This window comes from Cetorhinus maximus, chromosome 12 (genome assembly GCF_964194155.1).
Source record: "Cetorhinus maximus chromosome 12, sCetMax3.hap1.1, whole genome shotgun sequence".
Lineage (NCBI taxonomy): Eukaryota > Metazoa > Chordata > Chondrichthyes > Lamniformes > Cetorhinidae > Cetorhinus > Cetorhinus maximus.
The window spans coordinates 13,306,186-13,332,216 of record NC_135890.1 but is presented as its reverse complement, the minus strand read 5'-3'; the positions used below and the strand labels follow the sequence as shown (position 1 = coordinate 13,332,216).

At 39.1% G+C, this 26,031-nt stretch overlaps 1 protein-coding gene across 3 annotated transcripts in view; it reads right to left on the bottom strand.

The window, feature by feature from the left end:
- Positions 1-26,031, bottom strand: part of mkln1 (muskelin 1, intracellular mediator containing kelch motifs) — a 153,336-nt gene that overhangs the window by 104,100 nt on the left and 23,205 nt on the right. For all 3 annotated transcript variants that reach the window (XM_078553040.1, XM_078553041.1, XM_078553043.1), the window contains exons 2-4: positions 18,526-18,595; positions 12,749-12,891; positions 7,471-7,559 (exon numbers count right to left, since the gene is read on the bottom strand). In XM_078553040.1, the coding sequence (XP_078409166.1) occupies positions 7,471-7,559; positions 12,749-12,891; positions 18,526-18,595 (302 nt within the window). The remainder of the gene's footprint in view (positions 1-7,470; positions 7,560-12,748; positions 12,892-18,525; positions 18,596-26,031) is intronic.

Here is a 26,031-nt window from a genome sequence, read left to right as displayed (position 1 = left end):
ACCGGAGCTACCTCTCAACAGTATAGATAAAAAAAAACACCAGTAATAGTGGGCAGCAGGGACGAGACACTTCACGAAAGTGAAAACTGCGATTCATACTCCCAGGGCGGTCACGCAATCAAATCTGCCTGTTCCAATGCAGGCATCAAACATTATGCTCCAAAAGGGACAATTTGATTCCAATCCAATACTTCTAATTTCAATGAACATCCTGTTTTGAATTCCTCTCCTGAAAAAAAATTCCTCCTTCTGATTTTTGCTTAAGCCACGTTTCTGAAGTATTACTTTCTGGAAAATATGACAATAAATCTGGCTGCACTTTTAATTTATAATTGTCCACTGATCTTCTGTCCAATCTACAAATGTCGACACTGGATTATGAGCACTAAACTATCACTGCAAATTTGGCTTGTTGCTTGTTAAAAGGGAATAACAATGTTCAAAAGGGGTGATGGCTACCCACTACCAGAATGTGAAGTGGTTTTCACCAGCTGTTAGTGAAAAGGTCTATATTGCACTCCTCACAGGAACGAAGTACCTAACTTTGCACTTGCGATGGGGTGGGAGAGAAGAGAAATAAAACAAGGGATGGCATACAATGCATCAAAGAGCAGTACAGCCAGCAGCGATGTATCTAATGTGAATGGCTGCAACTCTTAACTGAAGGTGAACTGAAAAGGGCTCAAAAGTTAAAAGGCAGGGAAAAATGCACAAATTGGAAAAAGGTGACACATTTTGAAGCATAGACACAATAATACAACCAAATTAACTACTTTATCTTATGGCATACACAGTAGATTAAACAAGGTATTTTTAAAATAGAGGCACAGTCAGTTATAACAGCACAGGAGGCCATTCACCCATCAAGTCAATGTTGATCACCTTTCCCAAAAACTGGTGTGCAGTCCATCAAGATACAGTCTTACTACATTTAAAAACTGAAAAAAGGCTTATGAACAATGCATAAAAGTTGTAAATAGAATAAGCTAAATTTTAGTTTGAAGTCCTGCATTTCTTGAATTCCAAGGCCTTAATCCTAGCCAGATATGTTGATAGTCAGCTTTTCCCTTGCACATTGTATCTGTCAGAACCAGCCTTAGACTTTTTCTTCATGCCAATTCTCACTTAAAGTAATCTGTGTATTTAAACCAGTTCATTATTAGAAGAAATAATTGAAAACATCTAAATTACTTCATTTTGTGACCATTGTAATGATGTGATCCTTCAACCAATTTATTATTGAGTTAAAAATACAAAAGTGGAGTAAAATTGAATTAGTTTTGCCTCACGTTTCAATGTTACACAAAGCAACGGCAAACTTCAAGCAAACCAGCATTAATGAGTAATTGATTTCTGAATTTTGATGGACAACTATAACTCAAGTTATTCAAACTTTAAATATATATTAATTTACTTGAATAACTAACTACATGATAAAAGTTGAGAGTTTAATTAACTGTAAATGCATGTGAAATGATACATTTGACAGTATTTTTTCTATAAATTCCAGATAATGAACATGAGGACCTGTATTATTGAAACATTGGCCAAAGTATAACAGATCAAATCCAAAGTGTTATGATTGCCAGGGAGAAAATTAGCAACCAATTTCAATTTGAATGGTTCAGTTCTTGTCTAGGTGAAATTCAATCCCAAATATATAGCTGAAACTTGTTGCCCCATGGTGCTGCACCTGCAATGTTCTCCATCAAGTACAATCTGCATATACTTATGTAGTGTACCCTGCAATACAGAAGCACACCAAAACATCTATATTCAAGAATTCGCTAATCTGGAATGTGATGAACAAGCTGGGGCTATTTTCTCTCGAAAGGAGAAGCCCAAGAGATGACCTGATAAAGGTCTTCAAAATTTTGCTGAGATTCTGGAAGGTCATCATAGAGAAGTGGGGTGAAATTGGGAACACCAGCAGTGTGAAATGGCACCCAATCTTCTTTCCACTGAAGTTCACAAAAGAGTAGTTCAAACTCTTTTCAGAACTTATTTTCTAGTCCATCACTTTTATTTGACTTGAAATTAAAATCTTGGCAATATTTTCTAAGTCAATGGAAAATAAATACAGGCATGGTGAAAAATCAGCAGCCAATTTGCTCCAAGCTTGTTTTGTGCTGCTGGCGTGGATCAATCTCACTCCCAAGATACTTCCACTTGTGGGGGAGTCCAAAACTAGAAGCCATGAATATAAGATGGCCACTGTGAGAATGGATGCTATTTTTCTTCATGTTTTTGGAGAATATTGTGTGAAGAAGGCTGTGTGCGCGTGTGCAAATGATTTAATTAAGCTGGGGAAGGTTACTCGAAGGCAGGTTGTCTGAGTGGGGGGGGGGGGGGGGGGGTTTAAAAACATGAAAGGGTAGTTTTCATTGGAGCAGAGAAGACTGAGGTGTACAAGATTATGAGGGGCATGGACAGGGTGGATAGGGAGCAGCTGTTCTCCTTATTTGAGGGGTCAGTCACAAGGGGGCATAAGTTCAAGGTGAGGGGCAGGAGGTTATGGGGGGATGTGAGGAAAAACTTTTTTACCCAGAGGGTGGTGATGGTCTGGAATGTGCTGCCTGGGAGGGTGGTGGAGGCGGGTTGCCTCACATCCTTTAAAAAGTACCTGGATGAGCACTTGGGCTATGGGCCAAGTGCTGGTAAATGGGATTAGGTAGGTAGGTCAGGTGTTTCTCACATGTCGGTACAGACTCAATGGGCTGAAGGGCCTCTTCTGCAGTGATTCTGTGACAGAGGCATTAGGTTTGAGGTGAAAGTGAATAGGCTGAATCTAATGTTTGCATTTTTAGATAAGTTGAGAGTTTGTATATCAAAGGAAAGTCATAAGTGACAAGAAACATGTTTGCATCTTGCAGGTGTTCCATGGGTAAGTGAAAGAGTGTATATTACATTTTACTGACCCGAAAGCAGAGACAAATTAGAAACATGAAAGATTTTATATTTGGAAGGGTTTGGGTTTCAAAGAGGTGTGACAACAAAGGAAACCGAGATGAAAGGGGGAAAGGTATTTTAGAGTTACTGTGGAAAGCTTAAGGGAGTTGGTAGCTGTTAGCTGTGTGATGACGATCTCCTGGAGACAGCTCTAGGCTGGGAGAAGATGCAGCCTGAATCAACCGTCCAGTCAAGTGAGAAAAGTCTTGGGCTGCAAAAATAGTCTTGTTCTCAAGTTTTGGATTTCCACAGTAGAATGGAAGGGAGTTTAAGAGGTCGTGTGGTACACCTTTATTAAAGCTACAGTTTGCCTTGGGTAATATTACTGGATTTTTATAGTTAAAATTCTAAAAGGGAGAGTTGCCTGGAAAGTGTTTACTTGTGGGTCCGACGAATTAGAGAATCTTTCTGGGGGCATGTTTAGTAAGGTTAATTTTAACTGTGTAACAATAATCTTGTGCGCTTAAGTTTTCATTTCTTGTTAATAATTTTTACTTATAATTTTTAAAATCCCAAACATGTTACTGGACTTTTTGCTGCTGAGATCAGTATGTCCTCTTCTCGTTTTCAAAATATTAAAAAAGGGCATGGCCCATAAGCCAAGATTTGGTTTGCACAACAATTAACATTGACTGTGGTCATAACAGGCACTAACAAATCCAATAAGGAATTCTTTATTCAGAGTGGTTAGAATGTGGAACTTGTACCACATGGAATGATTGAAACAATGGGCATGGATGCATTTAAGGGAGGAGCTAGAAATGCACATGAGGGGGAAAGGAATAGAAAAACATGTTTGCAGGGTGAAATGAAATAAGATGGGAGGAGGTTCGTGTAGGGCATAACACCGGTATAGAATTTCTGGGCTGAATGGCCTGTTTCTATGCTGCAAATACTATGGGAGCATGACTGTAAATGAGTAAAGGGCTGCCATCCATGCAGCACACTGGAGGATTTCAAGTTAGTTCCAAAATTCAAAACAGCTTCAATTACTACTTCAGCTATGAATCAAAATTTTTTTTAAAAACTGCAGCCGACAGAGGTATCATATTTTCTACGGCAATATTCCACGTTACCTATGGCCAGCTTAGTTGTATTTGAGGACTGCATCTGAATAAATGAATTTCTCAATCCATAGCCGGGGGGGGATAGAGTAGAGGTGCTGTACAATGTTCCAGGAACTGGATGCTCAAACAATACATACAATTAAATTGCATATGAAAAGAACAGAAAAGTCAATTAGTCCTAGCTCCACATCATATTTCAGGGACCAGTTAGCAGATGGTGCAATTATGCAATGTAGAACTGTGAATATGAGAATCTTAACCAGGAAAACTTGATGAAATGTAATTTTTCATCCCTGATCTATACTAAACTGAATTTTAAAGTTTGTTTTTTTAAAAAGTTTGCATGAAACAAAAGGGTTCAAACTGTTTAAGAGAGATCTTCAGTGATTCAATAGGTATACACCAAGCTGTATGGTTCTAAGCTATAAAGACAAGGAAGGCCCAAAATGTAACAGTCTGTGTTGAAGTTGTTGATCTTGGCTCCAAGAATGGTGGGGGCCTCAATTCTAGAGAGGAGACAAGATGTAACATCAGCCATAGGTCCCACTCCTGATCACTTAGTGACTACTGGGTGCACATGTATGGACAGAAGATCAGGATAGGATCATAGTGATCTGCATGGTTGAACTGTTGAACATTCACAAACCATTATCTTACGTGAAAAATAGCGATTGAGTTTAACAGGAAAACAACTTGCATTGATATTGTCTTTAATGTAAAAAAGTCATGAGGCACGCTAGTGTGGGGTGGGGTAGGGTGGGGTGGGGTGGGGTGGGGGGGGGTAGTTGTCAAGCTAAAGAATAGGATATTTGGACAGCTAACTGAAGTCTCGAGAAAGATTTTTAAAAGTAAAAGGGAGATGAAAATTGCAGTGTACAAAACCCCATCTAGACCACAAAGAGTGAGAAATTTCCATTGAGGCTACAAGTTTTCACTCTGCGAGTCTTATTTTCTGCCTGATGGTTTATGAAAGATTCATGCTCAGTACTAAACCCTCAAATGGTGGGAGGATTCTCAATCCTCCTTTAACTTCAGATGGGGAAGTGGATTTAAATGACCTATGATAATCAACTATATTAGTGTCTTGTACTGCATTTCTTTTTATGTAAGCAAAAAGTCTGTAATCCATGGTCCTATGGGGATATAAAACTTAAAAACCAATGGAGGAAACTATTGGTAATTTGTGTTTTAATAGGTGTGAAAGGTCACATTGGAATCACCATAGCTGTTTTTTGTTTATTATTCACAGTAAGGAAGTGAGAGGTTTATTGTGACCAGGGTTTTTTGATCAGTTACAAAGGGATGACATAGCAGTATTTGTAGCACAGAGACAGTTCATTCAGCACAATAGGTCCATTGCTCATGTTTATGCTTCACTTTCGCCTCCCACCCTCAACCCTATTCATCTAGCCTTATCATCATACCCTTCTTTTCTCCCTCAAGTGTTCCCTAGCATCCCTTTAAATATATATATGCTAGTTACCTCAACTATACCTTGTGGTCACAAGTTCTACATTCTCACCACTCTGGGTGAAAAAGATCTTCCTGAATTCTCCGTTGGATTTAATAGTGACTATCCTATATTTATGATCCCTATTTCTGGTTTCACCTGCAACTGGAAACATCTTCACCATGTCAATAATGCTCAAGACTTCTATCAGGTCACGCCTCGGGCTTCTCTTTTCCAGTTATGCCCCAAGGATGTTCAATCTTTCCTGATAGATGCAACCTCTTAGTGTAAAAAAGATTTACCAGAATGATAACAGAACTTTCTCCAGTGCCTCTATATGCTTTTTAAGATGACGAGCAGAACTATGCACAATACTCCAAGCGTGGACTAACCAAGGTGCTTTACATGATGAAAATAACGTCTCTATTTTATTCTCTGCTCACCCCCTTGAAAAGAAACCCAGTGCTCTGCCTTTTTCTAAAAAAAAAAATTATGTTCTTATTAAACTGTGTCACTAAGTTTAGTGATTTGTGTATCTGTACCCTCAGATCCCTCTGGTCCTCGGACCCGTTTAGATCTTGTTTTCCAGGAATATGAGATTGCCATATCCTTCACACACAATGTACCATGTCACAATTATCTGTGAAGTTCATTTGTCAAGTACACGCCCACTCCATGTTTATTAATGTCTTCCTGTATTTTGTTGCAGTCCTGCACTATGAACTATATTCCAAATTTGATGACGTCCACAAGTATTGAAATTGAGCTTGCATTTCCAGTGTCCAAGATGTTTATGAAAATGATGAACAACAGTGGCCCCAGCAATGATCCTTGTGGAATGCCACTTCTCAACTTTTGGCAGTCTGGGTAAATATCTTTAACCTGCTACTCTGACTTTTGCTTTGCAGGCAGCTTGCAACCTATTCTGCTACTTGTGCCTCTTCCATATGCTCTGACCTTAGTCATGAGTCTGTCTGATCAAAAGCCTTTGGAGATCCAAATATATTACATTTAATACAATACCTTGATCTGCTATTTCTGTCACTTCTTGGAAGAATTCATTAAGGTTGATCAAGCATGATCTTCTCTTTTGGAACCTGTGCTGACGACTCATATTTTCAATTCCTATATTTGCTAATAAATGTTGAGTATGAATTTCATCATCTTTCCTAGTTCCTTAGACTTGTTCTCATTATCCTTTTGAAAATAGGAAATCACATTAGTTGCCCTTCAATCCTCTAGCACAATGCCCTTTTTAAAAAAAATATATGTAACACTGCTTCTGCTATTTCTTCTCCAGCTTTTCTTAGTGTGCCTGGACACAATCCATCCAGGCCAGGGCTATTATCCTCCGTTTGAAACAGGAAAAGTAGAAGGAATTGGGGTTTGTCAACTTAATATAGTAGTCTGCCTAGAAGTTGCTGCATCAAGACCAAGTAACAAAGCATAATTCAATATCACAGAGCCAACATTCAAGTTAGAACACCACCCCAAAATTCCACATACCCCCAAAGTTAAGTTATTCAACTATCTGAACACTCAAAACTATATTCAAGAAAACAATTACAACAATCTTTCCACATAAAATGGACCCCATGACTCACTCAGTAAATTGGAGCTCTTACTTCAGGACATGCCAGCATCCTTGATGAGTAGGTTGCTAGTCACAGCAGGAATTTGGTTAAGAGAAGAATCCCTCATTAATGAACAGCCATAATACAAGCAGAGATATGTGCTTAAAAAAATCTGTCTACACATGCCTGAAACAGTCCTCTGAGAAAACATGAAGCATTCAGATTCTTTGCTAACTGTTCAAATGCCATCTTCAATAAAAAAATTACTGAAATTAGTGATTTTGTTCCGCTAAAATGGAACCTCCTTGTAAACATTTGTTCAAGGCGTATTTACTATGTCACCATCCTACAAATGTTCACACACTCGCCCTACCTCAATTGCTTGTATGGTTGATTGAATTAATTTGTTTTAATCATTAAGAGACCTTACCTATTTTAATGAAACGACAGGGGAACATCTGATCATCAATTTTGTGCTTCAAGGTGAAAGTCTCCTTGTTGTAATCATTCTTTAAGCCACTGTGAATCAAAAGCAGGTTTAGATATCAAGGGATTAACCACCTCCATTTAAAAACAAAACACTGAGAATATAAATGGAAAATGCTGCAAACAAACAGGTGTCATCTGAAAGGCAGCTCTTCATTTTGTCTCAAGATCTTTTGAGATAACCCTGGAGGGGGTGGGGATGGAAAATGACCAAGGGTCTCAACTCAAAGCAGTTTCAGCATTTTGTTGCACCACTGGACTCACCGAACAAACAAATATTCATCATCTCTTCCCATCCCACTGAATTAATTTCCTCAGCTAGAAACCATCCTTTCCCCCTTGCCCGGTCCCTACACACCTTTATCTGTGACTCTCTACCTATTTCAGATTCACCTGCCCATAGCAACTTCTCTGCACCTTTAACTTCCACTCTCTCTACATGTTCAACCAACACAGGGCAGTCTCTCCTGCTGGTGTTTTTTCCTTCAAAAGCCCAACCAGTTTCCATCCACCACTACACTCATCCAGCTACTCAACTTTTTATCACCTTAAACAATCTTTAATTTAACTCCTCTCCATCACTGCATGGGAAAAAAAATCTCATTTTTCCTCTGGTTCTCTTCCCAATTATCTTAAATCAGTGTCCTCTGGTTAGCATCTTTCCTGCCAGTGGAATCAGTTTCTCCTATCTACCCTATCAAAACCTCTCATCTGTTCTGAACTCCTGGTTGATTCTCTGCCTTAAATTCAGATTTCCAGTATTTGTAGAATTTTTAAAATTTTACCAACTACCTTGGATTTGCTGTACTTGCAGTCTCTTTTCATCCTCATTATGCAACACATTTTAGTTTATTGGCTTTGATCCTCAATCTAGAACAAACAGTACTGACCAGTAAGCAAATGCTGCACGCTTCAAACCATCTTATATGCACTAATCAATTGGCATGGTGGATGACAGCCATTAGCTTACTGGTAGAATTCTGACCTGAGTCTGAAGGTGCAAGGCTCAAATCCCACTCCAGACAGTTCAGGTCAAAGGAGACCAGAGCTCCAGCTTTAAATTCTAGGAAAATATCCAGTTGAACAGTCATGTCCAGTGGGTGTAGGAGACCTTGATCATCTTACAGATTATGCAAGCCTATAAAACACCTCAGTCGAATAGGACTTGGCACCCGACGGGTTAAAGATGGATATGGTTCAGGCCATGGAGGGAGCATTCTCAGTATGGCCCATCAGAACATTAATTATTCTGTGAATATATTCATTACTCCACACTGTTCTTCAAAGGAAGTGTAGGTAGATAAAAACAACAAACTGGCCTAGTCAGTTAATCAAAGAGAAAAAACAAACCAGCATATCCATGTACCGCTACGTCATACCTCTCTCAACCTGAAGTAATTCATGTGGAATCAAGTACTTCAAAGTGCAACTATGTAGGCAAGCAATTATTTGCACACTGAATGTCCCACAAATAGTCAAAAAAGGACCATTTTGATGATGCTGGTTTAAAAAAAAAATCAACTGGGAACTTTTAAAATAATACCATGGAATTTGTAATACCTACTCGAGCCACATGGGACAGGCAGATCTGGTGATATGTTAACCAAAACACATCACCTCTGACAATGCAGCACCGCCACTAAACGTCAGTTTAGTTCATGTGCTCAAATCCTACAGCTTCCAATAGATTCTCTATTGCGCACCATTAACCATTAGTGCTCCCTGCATAACATCCATGCTTTGTATAACACCACCAATGGATTGCCCCAAAACATGAATGTTGAGGCTTAAATTACTGCTGTTCCTGTTGCTAAAAGCAGAGCACTAAAAATCAACTTATGTGAAAACAGTGTCCTGTACTGGCTAAAAGGCAGCCCAATATTCAAAAACTCAGCTGTTCAAGTTAATTTTTGACATAATATAGAAAGCACCTATCTAGAATAGTGGTGTCAATGTAACATTCACAGCCAATATTATGTTCCTACAACAGAAGCACCCTATTCTGAGTCTGAGTAACTGGATTGCACAATTACAACCAACCTTTCTAACACTCTTCCAACAGCCAGGTACATTGCAAAGGGACTGATTAATGTTTCATTCAGTTCTACAATCAATGGAAGCAACTTCAAATTGAAAATGATCACACGGAATACAAGAATTTTTCAACACATGAAATGAGTTTGACTTTTTTTTAAAACGTTCAAAAGGAAATCAAGGTAGACAAGATTCAGCTCTGTAGAATTTGACAGAGGAAGCAGCCATTTGATCCACTGGAGCTATGCTGGCGCTTTGAGAAAGCTATCTACACAATCTGATTCCAGTACCCTTTCCCCACATTGAGACTTCTTAAAAAATATTTATAAAAGAGATCATGGATTTTACTCTGCTACTTCTTCTCTGACTTCCTTTAATTTCTCAGAGGCATGTAAAAGGGCCAGTGCTTCTGTACTACTTCATCTAGATTATGCAATCCGATTGCTCCGATTCTCTCATATCTTCCTATTCCCAGCATAAAGCTTATCTGTGGAAACGGCCAAGTACTGATTTAATTTCTTCACCATTCATTTATCCTCCATAAAGATGATGTATTTTTACTCTCTAATCACCCATACTCTATGTTAATATAAAGCAGTGTTGTTTCTCTTACACTTTTATTGACTCAACTTATCTAATCTCTTTTTGATTATTCTCTATATTTTACTTCATTTTCTTTTGTATTATTAGCCCTCAAATTGTTATAAGCCTCCAAGACTGATTTTATTTCTCTGCTCATCCATGTAATTCCAGCTTTTGCTGCACCATCGTTACTAAACATGCTAATATATCTAGCCTGCACCCCAATTATTGCCCGTTTGAATGCTTCCCATTATGCATGGTTACCTGGCTGATCAGTTTATTTAAGTTCATTTATTTTTAATCCATTTGAAATGAGCTTCCTCCCATGCAAGTACACTGCCTTAATCTTGAACTGGTCACACTCCCATTCATTTTTGTCTGAAATATTTATATAAAATTATGCCACTCAAATGTTCCTTAACCCCACAAGTCCTTTCTTACCCACCTAGATTACTACTGCAACAGCCTATTATGGCCCTGATGTTTCTGCCTTTTCCCCTAACTTAGCTGAACGTTACAAATAGATTAAATGGTTGCACCATTCCCTACATTGACTCTGTGTTCTAATTCTTCAACTAAGTAACCTAGAAAGCTCAACTCTAGAACTGCCACTAGCTTTGCCATGTTTCTGCTGTATAAAAAATTAAGGATAAGAACTGCCGGATACTACTTATTGCGTAACTTTCCCTTTTCCCACCACCCACGCCAACTGTCGGAAAAGGCAAAGAAAAATTTTGGGTCAATTTAAGAGCGGGTAAAAATTTGGGAAAATTCCTCTCCAGCTGCAAAGGCAACCAAACAAATTTCTGGAGGTATGTGCAATTCAGAGTTCTTCTCTGTAGTGCCAAATAGTGCTCACAGAAAGTCATGATTCCCATTGCCACAAGTACAGGTTACCTACAAAATACATATTCCATAGACAACTGGCTGAGAGTGAATTACAGTCCTAACACAATCAAGGCAATCAAAAGTCCAGTAAGAAGACATAACTCAATACCATCATATATTTAAGAAAATAGATTTCTGGACTCTAAAGGTGTCAAGGGGTATGGGGAGAGCGCGGGAGTACAGCGTTGACATACAGGATCAGCCATGATCATACTGAATGGCAGAGCAGGCTCGAAGGGCCAAATGACCTACTCCTGCTCCTATTTTCTATGTTTCTATTCAGTCCCAGAGATGATATTCCAGCTTGCGGGACATAGTTCAAATTGACCAGTTTATTATTTGTTCTACACACGAAAATTCAAACCCTAAGGTACCAGAAATCCTGGCATTAGACTAACAAAATATGAGGAGCATGAAACAGGAAGACAGCACAGGAAGGCCTGGGTTCATTGCAAAACCTGCTACCAACAAAAAACAAACAATCCAACATAATTAAATCTCTTTCTTGTATCTACTTATGTAGCGAAGCATGAAGATGGATGTTACCTTTTTTAATATTTTTGTGAATATGGTGGAATTCTGTAAAGAAGCGTGTACATGGGTGATTAAATTGGGCGAGGTCAATAAAGACACTTGTCTGTGGGAATCGAGAGATGAAAGGTAAAGATGCTAGATGCTTGCATTTGTAAAGAGAGGCTATGGTGAAGTTGGAATTACAAGTAAATAAGTTGGATTTTAAGATTTGCGTTAGACGATGAGAAAGGACTTGACTTTTCAGCTGCTAAATTTAAAAGGGAGTTTAAGGGGCTTTTCCAACTTACATAGGTTCCATAATTATTAAATTTTATTTCTGTCGAAAGCAGAGGCAATAGGAAGACATGAAAGATTTTTATATTTTGGAGAAGTTGAGGTGCTTAGGACAATGGAGTCTAGGATGAAAGGGAAAATGGATATTTAAGGGAGATGTTTAGTTGAGTTGGGGTGGCTGCGTGGGGTAGATGTCCTGAGACCAGCTCTGTGCTGAGGAAAGTTGTGAATTTGAAGCAGCCATCCAGTTTCAAGCCAAAGAAGTCTTCGCTTTCTGAAAGCGGTCTGTTTCTGAACTTCCTTCGGATTTTCACAGCAGAATTGAAGAGAGTGAGAGGTTATGGTGAACACTTCATTAAAGCAGCAGCAGTTTTTGCCTTGGGCAATATTACTGGATTTTTATGGTTAAAATTGCATAAAATTGCTGTTGCCAAGTAGTTTCGCTTGTGTGTTCTGACCAAGTGAGTTTTTTTGGGGGAATGTTTTGCAAGACTGTTTCAACTTTGCAATTTTACTCATGTGTTTAAGTTTTTTTTTCTTCTTGTTAATAAATCTTTTACTTTTAAAATCTCACAAGTGTTACAGGAATCCTATGCTTCTGGGGTCAGTAGTTTTCCCCTCTTTTTGTTTTCTATTTTGAAAACAAGGTTACGGTCAGTAAGACAACTTTCCCTCTGGGATTTGGCTTGCTCAGCAAATAACATCGGCTGCGGTTATAACAGGAGGCACTCCAATGACCTGTCAATTTAAAAATAATACCCGAAATCCTCAATTGAATCACTAGTTCATCATCAGTCACCTACAGATTGATTAATATGATTTGCAAAATCTCTCGAGTAACCTTACAATAGTTAAATATGGAAACAAACAGTCCAAGCAATGAAGTTCATAACACCACTGTTATCACTTGCCTTGACAGCAGTTCAGTCATGTTCTCTTCACTCATACCCCCATAAACTTTGAACTTCTTCAGGTTGCAGACATGGGTCTTTTCATATTTGCCAAAGGTAATGCTCTGGACTATTGCGGGCCTCTCAAGTTTCAGAATCAAGTACTGCAGGAAAAGAATCAAACCACTCATCAAGACTCTAAGAATATTTTCGAGAGAACTAATGCAATCGCATTCAAAGACAAGTGATAATCACAAATATAAACACTGGCATAGCAAACGTTTCATTTAAAAACATAACGAAAAATGTTCAGCAAAAGAATAATCATTATGGTTTAAGAATTGACAAGCTACTTCTTTAAACAGAACGGGATTCCTTGAAATGGTTAACAAAAACAATAGTTGTCGAAGCTTTCTGTTGGGTATAAAATATTTTGTATTTCAGAGGCTTGGCAAAGTTCCAGGACAAAGCTTCCATGGATGAAAGTATATAGGATCAATTGCATTTTAGATGGACTAAGAACTGGCCTGGGAATCGGGAAGTTGTAGAAGCATAGGGTATTGAGCTTGTGTTGATTATTAGGTTAGTCTATTTGGCCCTAATCTCTTGAGTGTTAAGTAAATGGTCAAGAGCTGCAGACTACGTTTAATGTAAGTAATCCAATCCGGTAATGTACCTAGCTGAAAGTAGATACTAGCATTTAACAATACTGGGTGAGGGATGACATGGGGTTTGGCTACATTTGGGCATTCCTCACCCTGACCGGCCGTTAGATTTTGCATCACGGGCCGGGAGAGAGCATGCAGAGGGTTGTGGTCTTGTCAAGAAACCTGGCATTCAGCACAACTGGAGGAGGATATGCGGTGCTTAGCTGAAATATGGGAAGGAAACTAGGGTTTAACTTAATGGTGGCTTTGAGGTCAGACAACAATGTTTGGAGGAAAGAAAAAAACATGAGGATACTGTAAAACTCTGATTTCTAAATTTCTAAAAAGAAAGCCTGCATTTTGTAGTTGGTATCTCTGACTGCTGTTAACAATTAGAATATTTACATTTGCTAATTTTAAACTAGCTACCAGCAGTTCCAGCCTTTATTGCTGAGAAGTTTAACCAATTCAATTCCTATTTTTTTTGTCAAAAACGGAAAGGAAATAGCATTAGGGTGAATTATTCGGTTTCCACGTCTCTCAGCTTAAGTAAAAATATTTTAAATTTAATTTTAATATTTGTTTGGTAGCACAGAACTTGAATATTGCTAAAAAAAAATGCATGTCGAAGCTTTTCATCTTGCACTCATCAGGACACTTCACAAGAATACCAATAAAGGGGAGACCAACAACTTATCCTATAGGAGAAAAGTGCCGATTGGTTTGCAAGTGGACTCTGATTGGTAGAGGCATTACCATGGAGCGAGCACGAGTGGTGGAGATTGACAGTTAACCGTGAAGCTTGTTTGAAATTTAAGCCAGGCAGCATAGCTTCCAGGGCACACAAATGCGTGACACTGCAAGCCCGATTGACTGACAATGTGCTTGTACACACATTGCACCTGTTTCAGGTAAACAAAATAAGTGACACCATTCTCTGACTCATTCTTCAGGGCAATGCCTTAACCAATCAGGGTCAAGCTGTCTGGTTTAAATTTCAAATAATACTTGGCAGTTAGCTGTCAGTCACCATCACTGGTGCATTCTACATGGCAACGCCTCTGTCAGAGTCCACTTGTTAACCAAATCAGCACACTTTTCCCAGTAGAAATTGTTGTTTTCCCCTTTATTGGTATTCTTGCGAAGTGTCCTGATGAGTGCAAGGCGAAAAGCTTTGACATGTCTCTTTTTCAGCAATGCTGAAATTTAATTTTGTTGATATTTATTGAAATTTGTCATTTAGTTCCTCCCACAAACTGAAAGGGGGAAAATTGAGAAAATTATACAAATGATTTATAAACAAAACAAAGAAAAGCTACAACAGGTATAGGGAGAAAGTATTCGGCTTCAAACATGACAGGTTTACTAATTACAGAATATGTAATCAGTTAAATTTGTGTTTAAAGTGGGGCTTTTTTATCTCATGTACAACTTATTTCAAAAGATACTGATAAACTTGACCTTAATAGTGCTTTTGAACGTTGTCTAGCTAATTGCAACTGACCCCTTAAGGTTATTTGTGCACGTGCAGAATCAAGGGTCTTCCTTCAGCTGACAGCATCGTGTTTCTGGGCAAAAATACCTATGTCAAAGTCCAGGTTTTTGGGAGAAGCTGGAGTTTATAGAAGAAAGTAAGTGTAATTTAATGTGTGAATTGTATTGTTGTTGCAATTTTCTAAATTTTGTGTAAGACTTCATTTCAGGTATTGGAAATTTCAGTTACGGAAAGAAAATTAACAGCATAAGAAAACTGTGTCAAAATCTTGAGTGATTCAGTTAGTTCACCGCCACCTTTTCAAAACAGTTTCTTTTCTCCTCAAATTACACTTCCTTTCTGCGTGTCTATCCGATTGTTCATTCCAGTTTGGTTGTTCTTCACAGGTTTTGAACGAATGTTGTATTTTGAGCCAAATCATTAAAGGATGATGGCAAAATGTGACATACACTAGAAGGCTTTTAAACACATTACAGACAGATATGCATTGACTTAAATACTTGCCAGATGCTTCCACATATTTCCCAATTTAACTCAAACCATCAGGTTGAAGATGTCATACAAAGAATGGCAAGGTTGGAGCTGAAATATGCTAGAATTATTCATGGCAGTTTGTTTGGAATACTGCATGCACTGGAAACAGGACAAGCTGCGAACATAAAGAAGTTGCACTGTCATTGTAATAGACCTTGTGCAGGTTACCTGAGGCAGTGTACAGATTGGGAAAGGGCACACTGCGATTGCACACAAGCTCCACTAGTATCATTAATGGTCTTGGGTTGGTTATCTAGGCTGTTGTGTGCCTGGGATCCGTGTGGTAGATGAATGGTTATCTGCTGTATTGTGTACACCAGAAGTAGGACAGGCTGTGAATGCATGGTATTTCCACTGTTCGTGTGTCAGGTTCTCTGCAGTACTGTGTGTACATGGAGATAGACAAACTAGGAATGGAAGGGAGGGGACAATTCACACTGAAATAATTACCAAGGTGGCAGGGATTTTAAATGGATGCAAGAGGACTTCCGGCTTTCAAAAAAAATATATTCACACTATGTGGGTCAGCATCATCTATGCCCACAGCTCATCTGACCTCCACTTTCAGCTTCATCTGTGGGAGCACTGGGTAGATAATGCACAAGGCTGAGAGACCTAGCAGATCTGTCTCCAAACATCTGAAGCAAAGGCTAAACACGATGACGCACAAATAAAATCTTCACTACACCAGGAGCGAGTAATGCTTCATGCGTATTTTCGGGCCTACCCACACTTAATAATATCTTTTGACTGCAAATTTAAATAAAATCTAGTTGCTAATATAAAAAATGTAATGGCTGCTGAGGAATTGTTAAGTAAAGTTCTATACATAGCAAACAGTGCAAAGATTTGGAAATAACGAAGTATAAAGTATTGATGCACACAACAGTATGTGTTACTCTTAAAAACTGCCACTGGAGCATGGTTATCTCCTGCATTATAGATCACAAGCAGGCAAGAGCATGATATTGATAGAAAGCAAGCTGATTAAATTTCATATTTCATTCTAGAGTGAAAATCCTTTGCAGTTTTTAAGTTATGCAAATGTCTTCAACATACTGCAGAGTTGTTCATAAATTCCCACTTAAATAAATTGTGGAAAACTGCAGTATGTTTGATTCACAGCAGAGTCTATATCAAAAAATCTCGTTGGTCTTGAAATGTTATATTTTTCTGCTCTGTTTTACATTCAAAGTCAATTGATATTTATATATGTTTAATTTGTAGATACAATTTGTTTCCTTTCCATAATATGGGCTTACAACATATGAAAAATATCCCTCCAACTTCAGAATGCAATCAAAATGTGTAAATGGAACTTGATGTGAGTTAGGGTACCAACAGCAGAACTGTGCATGAGCTCATGTGCCTGGAGGGAAGGGCATTGGAATAATGGAGTCTGTGGAGGCAAGAAAAGTAGTGATGAAACTAAGTGGTGTTGGGAATGTGGAAGATATGGTTTAGGAGTTAGGAACAAATTAGCATGCAAGGATGTGATTGCACTAGTTTGGCCCGAAACAGTAACTGGGGATGTGGATGGCATCGCTGACGAGAGTTTGCGACAGCAAATCAAGACAATGGCTTTTGTCTTCTCCTTTATTTAATTGAGAACATTGCAGCTCATACAGGACTGAATGCAAAACAAGCAGGCTGACAACATAGACAGCGGAGCAGTCAAGAGAGATGGTGGTGAGATAGAGCTGGGTATCATTCAGTGTACATGTGGAACTTGACGCCGTGTCTTCGGATGAAATCAGATTGGATAAGTGAACCCACCGCACAACATGAGTGGTGTGCTCTCTTTAATGGGAGGCAGTTGATCATGTATCTGTAGGGCCAAGCTAACATTTCTACAAATGAAACATCTATGACCCAATTAATTTGTCGACATCCATTTTCAACCTAATCTACACAATGTACTAATCCACTTTCTCCCATCACCTCCAGCCAGAGCTCAGGGCAAGTTTACCTTTGGAAAACTGAATTTATCTAGACTAAATAATGACTTATTTTTAAATGATCAAAACTAATGAAAACACAAGGAAAAATTACACAGTCAACTCCATATCTCCGCATACTTGCATCATGGTAGAAGTACACAAATACTTATTCCACAGAATAGGAAACAATTTGACAAAAGCACTCATATGCCAGCTAAAAATTACTTCTACAATACCATTTGAAACTGTCAAAGCTCAAAGAACATCACTAATTTATATTCTCCAATTAAGCCATAGATATAGGCATCAGCATTTTGGACTACGAGACAAGATGCCCTGCAAATTAGATATCAGTTATTGCAAACCAAGAGGACTACCAAGAAGACACCGCTCCCTCTACACATGCCCCCAGCCTGCACGTCCCACCCCCAATGAGAGAATCTTATATTTGCTGTCAGGAACACATGCCAGAATTAGAATTAGTATCCAATGGGCTTGCTTTTGCAAGGAACTGGATGGAGGCTACCCTGACTGATTGTAAAGCACTTGGGTACTTTTTTTCACATTTAAGAGTTAAGAAAGAGTAGCAATGGAGCAACAGAGGTTTATTGAAGGAATTCCAGACAGTAAGGCCAGGACCTCCCACTATTAGTGAGGTGAAATCTGGGAATGAATGATACTGTAATCTGCAGTTTCATTTTAATCATCCCAGTTTATGGAGCATAAAATCTCTCTCTAATAATGTTCCCAAGATATAAATGGAGTAAATTAAGGTGGTTGCAATCTAATTGTTTTAACTCATGCAACTACCTTCAAATTGCCATCAGACAGACTCATCCAGTGAGGGGTGGGAAGGAATTTACAAAGGTTTTAGAAAGTTAAAAAGTCTCACAAAAGCAATAATTCAGGGGTTTAGGATTAGGTTCATTACAACAGCCACACGTATTTACTGCATTGGACTTCTGAAAATCCTTGGTGGAACCACTAAATATGAGGAGCAGGATTGAGCAAATTGAAAAGATTGAAAAGTGTTACCTCAATTAAAACGCAGAATACACATTCATGAAGCTCCGTGAAGTAATGTGCAACAGCTTCAAAGAATTAATGCAAGAAGAGGAATTATACAGAAGTATTCATACAAGAAGAATGGAGAACAAAGACGACAAATGTAAGGTCTTTCACCTGAGGGGGATAATTGCTTTCGGAGGACCACCTTGAAGACTGGTCATGAGGTTTATCCACCAAAATATTCCTGAAAGAAATCACAATACCTTGGTTAGTTTATCAAAGTCCATCTCCTTTCCCTCAAGCAATGTGTGTGGCTCCCTTTAGTCATCCGTTAGCATGAACAGGCTTCTCCAATTTCCCTAATCATTTCTTCATCTATACAAGGTTCCGTATGCATCAAGATCACGACACCCACAGTGTCTATGCCCAATCGTGTCACATTTAACTAAAAGCATAAGATAATTTGTTCCTATGGAGGGGCTTGAAATAAAATTTTCTAAATTCACAGCACCATACATATTAACTAGAAGAAAAACACTAAATGCTGGAAACACAGATTATGACATGAGTAAAGACAATTAGCATTACATTCCTGGCTTTGCCAGATAGCTCAAAGAACATCACTAATTTATATTCTCCAATTAAGCCATAGATATAGGCATCAGCGTTTTGGACTACTCGACAAGATACCCTGCAAATTAGATACCAGTTATTGCAAACCATGAGGATCACCAAGAAGACACCGCTCCCTTTACACATGCCCCCATCCTGCACGTCCAACACACACACATGCAGGTTAATGCCCAACTACCACTTGGGTCCAACAGTGTACACGAAAACCAAAATCTGCAACTTTATAAATGTTCTCACCAATGCCAAATCCAAGCATCTGCTTAGAGGAGATTTCAATTAATCTCAATTTGTCAGATTGTAGAACATGGATGGAATCTCTGACTTCAAATTATTTTTGATCCTGAGGGTTGGTCCTTCATGTTACAATCTCAAGTACAATGTTGCATTATACAATATATATTCAGTCATGTTGCAAATTCTAGACCATCATATTTTTGCTATAAAAAAAGATTTCAGCAGGCCAGTCCTCAAACTCCTAATTTCTAAATTTCCTAAAGGCAGCAACTCAATGCAGCCATCAATTTTGGGCATTTCCAAGCAGACACTAATGCAATGGCAGGAACCTAGAAATAGGTTACCTACAATTTGTGCAAGAATGCAAACATATACTTCCACTACACAGATGGAGGATAAACTAAAGGGGATAAATTGTACCGTCCCATACAACTACGCACAGTCAGTTTGTATAAAGCACAGTCGAAGCAAAATACATCCTAGTGACAATTTGCCCCCTCTTAATGTTGATTATAAGGAGGTTAATTAGATAGTAATAATTCCAGATAACTGCAGGGAGCGTACTTAACCTGTGCAAAATCAATTCTAATTTTGAAACAGGAGCTCTAAATATACAAGTCAACAATCGGGAATGGAATGGTAAAATTAGGACACAATGAATTAGGTGCATTTATGCTCAGTTTCTCAATAGCCAAGTGGTCAGTCTCAAGGCAAATCCAAATGTTCACACCTACATAATTATGCTTACCTGTGGATCTGAGTTAAAAGTGAAAGTTACTTATGGCTTCACAGCAACAGTTCATATAGAAAAGCAACAAATTTCCAAATAAAATATATGTATCTATCGTAGCTTCAACAGTTGACACCGATAGCCTGCCTACTCTGCATCAACCAATCTGGTTAGTGCATGTAAGCTATTCATTCTTATTTCAGTTGGACATTCAAAAATAAATGCATGTTTTACCATTATTTTGATCAAGTACGGAGACAGAACAACTAATTATTGTCAAGCCACAAGTAAGTCAAAATTGGTTTGACCTGTATGCTAGCAGATATTATCTTTCCATCACAATAACACCACAGTGTGGCAAGAGAAAAGATAGGATAGAAAGGTTGCTAAGATGACAATGTAACAGGATACTGACCAGGATATTAACCAGGACATGAGGCCCCTTTCATTGTGTGTGTTCATCAATCTGTTCAATGACTTAAGGGTCATAAGACACCGAACAAAGTTAAACCCAGCAAGAATTAGACGAAAGCTTGTTTTTAAAATTTGTATAAAAGACACAGCAGGAATTTTGGCTAGCTTTAAGGCCTGGATGGGCATCACTCATACTTCCCGATAAGTTAATACACACAAGTTTCTGGACATAAGGCTGCTGTGCGTATTTCCATACAGGTGAATATTTTTAAACCAATTGCTTTTTATTTACTTTACGGGATTTCAGTATCGCTAGCAAAGCCAGCATTTGTCACCCATCCCTAATTGCCCTTAAGAAGATAGTGATGAGCTGCTGCTTGAAGCGCTACAGCCCATCTGGTGTAGATACATCAACAGTGCCATTAGGGAGGGAGTTCCAGGATTTTGGCAATAAAGGAAGGGTGATATAGTTCCAAGTCAGCATGCTGTGTGACTGGGAGGGGAACTTGCAGCTGGTGGTGTTCCCATACATCCACTACAATTGTACTGGGCATTGGTGGGGATCACATCTGGATGACTGTGTACAGTTTTGGTCTCCTTACTTAAGAAAGGATATTATTGCATTAGAAGCAGTTAAGAGAAGGTTCACTCGACTGACTTCTGGGATGAAGGGGTTATCTCATGAGCAAAGATTGAACAGGCTGGGCCTGGTATCCATTGAAGTTCAGGAGAATGAGAAGTGATCTTATTGAAACTTAAAAGATCCTGAGGGACTTGACAGGGTGGGTGCTGAGAGGATGTTTCCCCTCATGGAGAAAGACCAAAACCAGTGCACACAGTTTAATAAGGGGTTTCCCGTTTAAAACAGCAATGAGTATTTTTTTCTCTGAAGATCACAGAATCACACAGTGCAGAAGAGGCCCTTTGGCCCATCGAGTCTGCACCGACACGTGAGAAACACTTTGTTAGTCTATGGAAATCTCTTCCCCCAGAGAGTGGTGGAGGCAGGTCAATGAATATTTTTTAAGGCTGAGTTAGAAGATCGTTGATTGACAAGGGAGTCAAAGGATATTGGGGGTAGGAAGGAAAACAGAGTTGATGGCACAATCAGATCAGCCATGATGCTGTTACCAAATGGTGGAGCAGGCTCAAAGGGCCAATTGGCCTGCTCCTAGCTCTCATATTTGTATGTTCTCATGCTCACGTCTGCTGCCTTTGTTCTTATTAGACGGTGGAAACCATCAGTTTGCAAGGTGCTGTCAAAGGAGGCTTAACAAGTTGCTGCAGTGCATCTTGTAGATGATACATACTGCTGCCAATGAGAGTCAGTGATGAAAGGAGTGCGCATTTTAAGGTGGTGGATGAGGTTCTGATCAAGCAGATTGCTCTGTCCTGGATGGTGTCAAATTCCTTGAATATTGAGCTGTACTCATCCAGGCAAATGAAGAATATTCCATCACACTCTGGGCTTGTGTCTTGTAGTAAACAGACTCTGGGGAGTCAGATAAGTTTACTTTTCTGCAGAAGTCCCAGTCTCTGAGCTGCTCCTGTAGCCACAGTATTTATATGGCTGATCCAGCTCAGTTTCTGGTCAATGGCAACTCCCAGGATATTGACGGTGGGAGATTCAGCAATGGTAATGCCATTGAGTGTCATGGGGAGATGGTTAGATTCTCTCTTGTTGGAGATGGTCATTGCCTGGCACTTGGCTGGCACGAATGCTACTTGCTGCTTATCAGCCCAAGCATGAATACTGCCCATGTCCAATGGTACAAAACACTGTGGGAACATCAGCAAAATTCCTAATTTCTGACCTAATGCTGGAGGGAAAGTATTTGATGAAGAATAGCTGTACCTAGGGCATTACCCTGAGGAACTCTGGCAGCAATTTCCTGAGATGCCGGACGTTCAACAACCGCAAACACCTTTCTTTGTGCTAGGTATGACTCCAACCTGTGAAGAGCTTTCCCCTAATTCCCACTGACTTCAATTTTGCACGGCTCCTTGATGCCACATACAGTCAACCAAGCTTTCGCCGAACAATATTAAATGTACCTAATCATCAGACATACTGTCTCTAGTTTTACAAATCTGTTATTAAGAATAAGGGTTATTTGACAAATCAGTTAATGCCCAATTGGCCCAATTAAATAACATCAAAGACAATAATCAACTTTTTAAAAATTCAACCTGCAAATTACATTTAGTACAGGATGGGAAGGTGGCTTTTAGTCACTGTGCCGCAGCACTAACCATTAAATCCTCATGTCTGCAACCTCCATACTTAGCTCATGACTTATTCCATTGATTGCTATTGGATTTAAGACCAAAACTTTTTATTGTATTGGTTATGAACTACGCCAACACAAAAGATTTCAGGCAGTACTTCAATCAGGGGTTTCAGAATTTCATTTGAGATAGCAGAACACCGCAGTGCATATTGTGCAATGTGCCCCCAAACCATTGCACAGTCAACTCTCAAGATTACTGTCAACAGGGCTGCTCTGCAAATGTTATTTGAAAAGAGTGATCAGCAAGAATAATGCAAGCTTCATTTAGGTGACATAACTGCCAGAGCCAGGCAAAAACTGCTGAAAGATCCTGACGATTGCACAAGGCACAGGTCACATTTTAGACGTCACTGATCAGTCAAGTTTACACACAATTTTCTCTTGGTACATACACAGAATTGAACATACTGGTAACTGATCGAATGAAAAGCTGAAAAAAAAAAATCACCAAAAAGCAGCAACCTACTCTCGAGCAAAATGGGACCCACCGTGCCAGCCAAGCTTTCTCTGATGCTAGCTGAAAGATCATCTTTTCATTCCAGCATCAGATGATCACGTTGGTCGGAGCTAATTCCACCAAAAGTCACGCCTCTAATTTCCAACAGGACAAGCTGCTGCCGACAGGATCAGCTGATGGTGAAATAGCTGATCTTGCAGCTAATCTGCCAGTAACTTGGCTGCCAGCAGGTTCAGGGCAGGTGCTGTCTGAGAGCAGGGTCAGGTCAGCTTCTTGCTGGCAGCAGGATCGAGTCATGAATAGATTTTAAGTTATTCTAGCACTCAAAGTTGTACAGTGGCAAAACATTCACTGTGTATCACTCAGATATACTTTCAGCCCACAGTAGCACGAATACCTGAAATTACACTTGGAGCACTTACTATACAAGCCTGACAGCAATACTGCAAGGTATTATTCAATGCAGTGCAACGTCAATAGAATTAACTTACAATTTTACAGCTCATCTGGTTTATGCAGTACGACCTCATGCAACATAAACATACCACTGCTCATTTATAAATTGACTTCTTTGTAAAGGCAGAGGCAACTAAATATACTTTTGAGGAGAAATATTATCCCCAGGAACAAAATATATTCTATTTTCAATCATATTGCCAGTTAATTGTATTTAATTTTTAAAAGTACTGAATAGCAACCTACTTGTTATTTCAAAAAAAAACTGATTAACTCCCAAACCCTAGTTTTTCTGTGATTTTCAGTGCTAAATGGTGAAGTCGACCTGGAGAAATCCCACTGATCGTCATCAGCTTCTTGGCTTTACCATCAATGTATGTAAACTGGGGACTCTTGGCACTGGGAGCATTTTTCTTACATTACTAATAAATAAGGGAAAAAGCCAAGAGGTGGACCAAGTACGTCCCTTACACCAGTGGATCTCAAAAGTGGGGTCCGTGGGCCACTGGCTGTCTGAGAGGGTCCTCCAGGTGGTCAGCAAAATTACTGCCGTGCAACACCATAGCCAAGGCCAAACGACCATTAACAGACCAAAACCCTCATCCCCACCACTGAAGTGCCGTCACAGAACCAGACTGACTCCTGCATGTGTGGCATGAGTCATCAGAAGCACGAGCAACAATAGTTTTATAAGCAAAATTTATGACATTGGTACAAAATACAACTGAGAGAACAGATTTCCAGCGCTTGTGGGGGCTGAAAACAAACGAGAAGCCACCAGCTGAACATGGAGCCTGGCATGAAACTAAAGCTTTCCAGCTTGGAACCAGACATCAGTTTGTTGGTGTATCAAAGGCACAGCCATTCGTTCCATTCATTGATTAGTTTTTTTTGCAAAAACGGGTGGTCCGTGGCCTCTTTTGGCCCACCTAAGGGATCTACAGACAAAAAAGTTTGAAAACCACTGCCTCAGGCTAATCTAATCCATTCCATACACATCCTCAATATCCCTCAGTCCCTTTTTTGCTCCAAAAAATTCAAATGTGTTTTGAACCCATTTATCATGCCCACTTCAACAGCTTTCTTGAGTAATGCCAGAGCTATTACTGTTTAAGTGAAAGTTTCTGTCAGGCCTCCCTTATCTGTTTCTAGCTCAAGATACATATTTGTTTAGCTAAATATTTAGATTTTTATCCAATTATCAGACAGGGGGTTAAAATTAGATCAATTGGGGCACAGCCACTGAAAAGCAATTGAAGCCCTTCTGGTAGAGGTGAAGCAAAATCTTCCTCTGCTTCTGGCTGAAGGATGATAACAGCTAAGAAACAGAAATCATAAACAGTTCAACACATAAAACTAAAATTGCACCTTTCAAAAAGATAAAATGGATACCTAGTTGGAAAGATTAGTTAGAAGATTGGATTGGAATGAGATGAGGAGAAATTTCTTCACCCAGAAGATTTGTGAAACTCTAGAATTCTGTACCCTAGACGACTGTGCATGTTCAGTTAATGAGTATATTCAAGGTTGAGATGGCTAGAGTTTTGAGCTCCAAAGGGCATCAAGGAATATGGGGCTCGGATGGGAAAGTGAGTCGAGGCAGAGGATCAGCCACAATCTCAGTGACTGGCAGAGCATGCTGCAGGGGGTATATTGGCTACTCCTGCTCCTATTTCTCATGTTCTTATTAAATTGAGAAAGTGGAAATCAAATTCAGCATAAAGCACGTTGGTTGTTGTACACTAAGATAAAAGCAAAAAACTGCGGATGCTGGAAATCCAAAACAAAAACAAAAATACCTGGGTTCCAGGTATTTTTGTTTTTGTTATGGTTGTTATACAATTTGGCACACTGAAAACATTATGCCAAGAAACACAAGCCTAGATGTATACATAGGATGCAAAAGTGGCCAAGTATTATGGAGTTTTTGAGGAATGCATAAAACTTCAGCAAGAAATTAGAGAATCATGTGGTGCCAAGGATAAAGTATGTCATACAGTATTGTGCAGAACAAAGAAGTATCAATTGGTTTTTTCTCATATACTTAAGTTATGATCTTGAAAACAACCCATTGACAAGGCTGATACGTTATGGCACAGCAGATGGTAAATGTCAAGTTGTTCAAATCCCAGAGGAAAACTTGAAACAACTATTTTACAACTCGTATTTATTTCGAAATGCGTGCCTTGAAATCAGTAGTAATAAGGCCAAGTCTTATAGATTTCTTACAAAACTAAATTAAAACTTTATTAATTTAAAAAATGATTTTAAGCACACACATAGGTTTACAAATTACTGCCATGATAACTCCTAGCTCCCCTAGTTAACCTAAGTCCCAGTTACATGTCCATTAAGGCAACAGTAAAACATGGATTTTAAAAAGACCCAGGTAAAGTAACACAATACCCTGAACAGTCGAATTCAAAGCGTGTTTTCTTCACTTCAATTCGTGTAGACAGCAACTT